Source organism: Belonocnema kinseyi, chromosome 1 (assembly GCF_010883055.1).
Source record: "Belonocnema kinseyi isolate 2016_QV_RU_SX_M_011 chromosome 1, B_treatae_v1, whole genome shotgun sequence".
Classification (NCBI taxonomy): Eukaryota; Metazoa; Arthropoda; class Insecta; order Hymenoptera; family Cynipidae; genus Belonocnema; species Belonocnema kinseyi.
Genome location: NC_046657.1, coordinates 44,348,255 through 44,352,038, shown reverse-complemented (window position 1 = coordinate 44,352,038; position 3,784 = coordinate 44,348,255). Strand labels below are relative to the sequence as shown.

Sequence of the window (3,784 nt, the reverse complement as noted above, 5' to 3'; positions counted from 1 at the left end):
TATCCAAAATCTTTTTGTCGAAAATGTAACCATTTCGTTAAAGATTCATTTGTTTAAAATAAACCGAATGAAAAAATCGGTCGGTACAAAGTGGGCGTTCGAACCTAGGGAATTCTAACCTCTAATCTAGGAAGGTTCAGTAACTTTGATCACTTTGATGTTGTCACATTGCGTGTCTTACCAAAGTGTTACTATAATATAATATTATTATTATCATTCGGAATTCGGATCGGGCGCATGTAATTGAGGAATTGAAGCAAAGGTATTATTGAGGGTCCCGAAAAGCTCTCGTATCGGTTATCGGTTAACGGTTATCGGTCAGTTTGTCCTCCTCGTGCACTTTGTTCTCGATTCTTTGTTCCCTATTCCCTATTTATTCTCCCACGACAGCCGGAAAAAGTGCTTCGATGTCGAATCTTTTTTCTAAAGTTATTCGAGTGTGCAATGTTTAGGTGTTGATTTACGCCAGTTTGTGCCTTATGCATTGGATTATTTTGGAGCCTCTGGAGCAGCATGTGGGTGAAGCCAGAAGAAGTTTTGCTGGCAAATGCTTTATGGTAAGGTTACCTCAAAAGTTGAAAATTCGGTTCATTCCTCTCTCTCTCTCTCTCTCTCTCTATCTATCTCTTTTGTCCGCATCTGCTAAATCGAATTTTGATATTGTTTACATTGAATGTCAGAGACAGCTGACATGGACCTAGTGTTACAGTTGCGATCCACTTTTATTGTCATTTAGATTCAGAAATAAACTGCTTGCGGGATACGATTTTTGTTGAAAATTAGGCCCGAAAATATTGTTATTCTGATATAATAGTTTCGTAGCAGCCATGTTTGTCTATGCCAAATAATCAAATCTTTCTGATTAATATAGGTTTATCTGTGATAAAAATATTCTCGTCTAGGGAAAACTATTTTACGATGGAGATAACAATTTTGGATGTGTGTAGTTTATTGTCATATCGGTGTATAGAATGCGACGTGTTTTTACAAAAATCGTACATAACCTATCTTTTTTCGTGAAAATTCGGTTCTTTGGTTAAAAATGTAACTATTCTATTAGTTAAAATTAACTTTGTTGGTTAAAATTTAACTGTTTTTGTTCAATATTTATTTTCTTTATGTGGAAAATTTAGTTTTCTAACTAAAAATTAAAATTATATTTCATTTTTTTGTTTGTTAAAAATTAACATTTCTATCTGAAATCTAAATGTTACATTTTTTCGTGGAAAATTAAAATTTTCTAGCTTACAATTGAATGTATTTTGTTAAAAAATTGTCCATTTGGTAAAAAATTCATTTCATTAGCTGAAAATGTAAGTATTCTATTATTTAAATTAATTTTTTGGATTAAAATTGAACTATTTTCTTGAAAATTTCCTTTTTTTTAGTTGAAAATTTAGTTTTCTAACTAAAAAGTTAAAAATCCATGTATTTTGTCTTTAAAAAATCGTCTTTTTGGGAGAAAATTCATCTTTTTGGTAAAAAATGACTTTTTTTTGTTAAAAATTGTCTTTGCTAATTGAAAATTAAAATATTCTATTTTTGGTAGAAAAATCATTTGTCGAAGATTCGAATTTTGTATTGAAAATTCGTTTTCTTTTCGTTGAAAATTTAACTATTTTCTTGGAAACATTTTTGTTGTTATTGAAAACCATATTTTAGGTTTTAAATTCATTTTTTTGGTCAAAAATTCCACTTTTGTGTTTAAAATTTAATCTTTTTAAATTAACTGTTTTATTGAAAATTTATTTTTCTGGCTGGAAATTAAAATATTGTATTTTTTGTAGAAAATTCAATTTTTTTTAAATTCATACTTACGTCGAAAATTTTCCTTTTTCGGTTAAAAAATTTATCTTTTGTGCTAAAAATTCAACTATTTTGTTCAAAATTTGTTTTCTTTTTTATTAAAAATTTATCTCAATAAACTTGTATATTTTCCATTGAAAAATTATCTTTTTTTATTTCAAAATTAATGTATATTTTGTCGAAAATGTATCTTTTCGTTTGAATTTTTTTAAATTTATTTTTAAAATTGACAATTATTAAAATATTTTCATTTCAGTATAAAAGTCATCAATTGTAGCTCAAAATTTATGTATTTTGTTCAAAATTTATCTTATTGGTATAAAATTCATTTCTTTAGTTTAAAATATAACTAATTTGTTTTTTTTTGTTGAGAATTTATTTGTCTAACTAAAAATTATTATTTAGATAATTAATCTTTTTTGTTTGAAAATTCACCTATTTTGTTGGAATGTCTTTTTACGTTAGGGAATTTTTTTTAAATCATTGTTTTTTAATCATGCAATTTTTTTACTTGGGTCATTTTTTTCAAAGTCGCATTTTTTCAGAGTTAAAGAATTTCTTTTAAAATCAGGGAATTTTTTTAAAATTCAGGTAATTTTTTTACGCCAGGGAATTTTTTTCAAAGTCGGGGAATTCTTTTTGAATTCATGGAATTTTCTTCAGTCAGAGATTTTTTTTTATAGTCGTGAAATGTTTTCGAGAGCGTGTTTAATATTTTTTCCAAATGTAATATAAAATTAAATAAAAGTATTCTTTTAATTTGTGAAAGTAGCTTTATGTTACTGGATTTTACTATTTTCTTAAAAATTGTTATTTTTTTCTAAATTAAAACTTATCGCTTAATTTAAAATGTAACTATTCCATTTTTGATAAAAAATGTATCTTTTTTAATTGAAAATTCAACTATTTAGTTGGAAACTGATCGAATTTTTTTTAAATTACACCATTTCGTTAAAAAGTAATTTTTTTTCGTTTATAATTCTTTACTTTAGTTGAAAATTTATCTCTTCATTCAACAATTGAACTATTTTGTTATAAATTAATTTTTTACTGAAAATTTAACTAGCAGTTGAAGATTCATAACTTTATTTGAAATTTCAACTGTTTGTTTGAAATTGTATCTTTTTATTTGAAAATGTAATTATTACATTGAAAATTTGTTGTAAAAAAATAATTTTTTAAATGAAAAATTTAGCTTTATATTTTCGAAAATAAATTCATTTTTTTTAGTTGATTATTGAACTATTATTATGTTGGAAATTCGACTTTCTGCTTGAGTACTCAATAATTTGGTTAAAAAGTCATTTTTTCAATTGAAAATTCATCTCTTCGGTTAAAAATTTAATTATTAAAAAAAAGTTAGTGTTATTAGTAAAAAAAAATTTTTTATCCAAAAATTTAACTCTAATTTATCTTTTTTTAGAAAATTAATATTTTTGACTTACTGTTCAACAATGTCAGTTGTAGATTCATTATTTTTATTTGAAAATTAATTTTTTTGTTGAAAACTGAACTAAGGCAGTGAAAAATTTGTTCTTATTTTAGTTGAAAATAAACTTTTTGGTTTAAAATTCAACTATTGCAGTTGAAGATTCATAGTTTTAGTTTAAAATTGACTGCTTTGATTAAGAACTTAATTATTTTTTTGCTGAAATTTCGTTGTTTTTTTTTTAAAGGGAAATTTAGATATTTCATTTTTTGTTTGCAAATTTATCTTTTTAAGTAAAAAATTCAAATATTTGGCTACAAATTAAGGGAAATAAGGGTGAGTGGATGCAGAAAAGGCAGAAAGTGCGGAGATCGAGTGTAAAGGAAGAAGGGTGAGTGAAGGCAAAGGGGTGAAGGGTGAAAGTGAGTGGTTTGAAGTGAAAATTTTGAGCGTGTGAAGTTTTTGAGGTTAGGAGTGAAAAAATAGTTGCTTGGTCAGGGGGGCAAGAGGTAGGAAATAAAGGCGGGAAACGTCACAGAGCTTTGGGTA

At 25.8% G+C, this 3,784-nt stretch overlaps 1 protein-coding gene across 2 annotated transcripts in view; it reads left to right on the top strand.

The window, feature by feature from the left end:
• Positions 1–245: 245 nt before the first annotated feature.
• The window catches only part of LOC117175463 (TBC1 domain family member 9), an 80,708-nt gene continuing 77,169 nt past the window's right edge, over positions 246–3,784 (top strand). For both annotated transcript variants that reach the window (XM_033365179.1, XM_033365172.1), the window contains exon 1: positions 246–557. In XM_033365179.1, the coding sequence (XP_033221070.1) occupies positions 514–557 (44 nt within the window). In that variant the 5' untranslated portion in view covers positions 246–513. The remainder of the gene's footprint in view (positions 558–3,784) is intronic.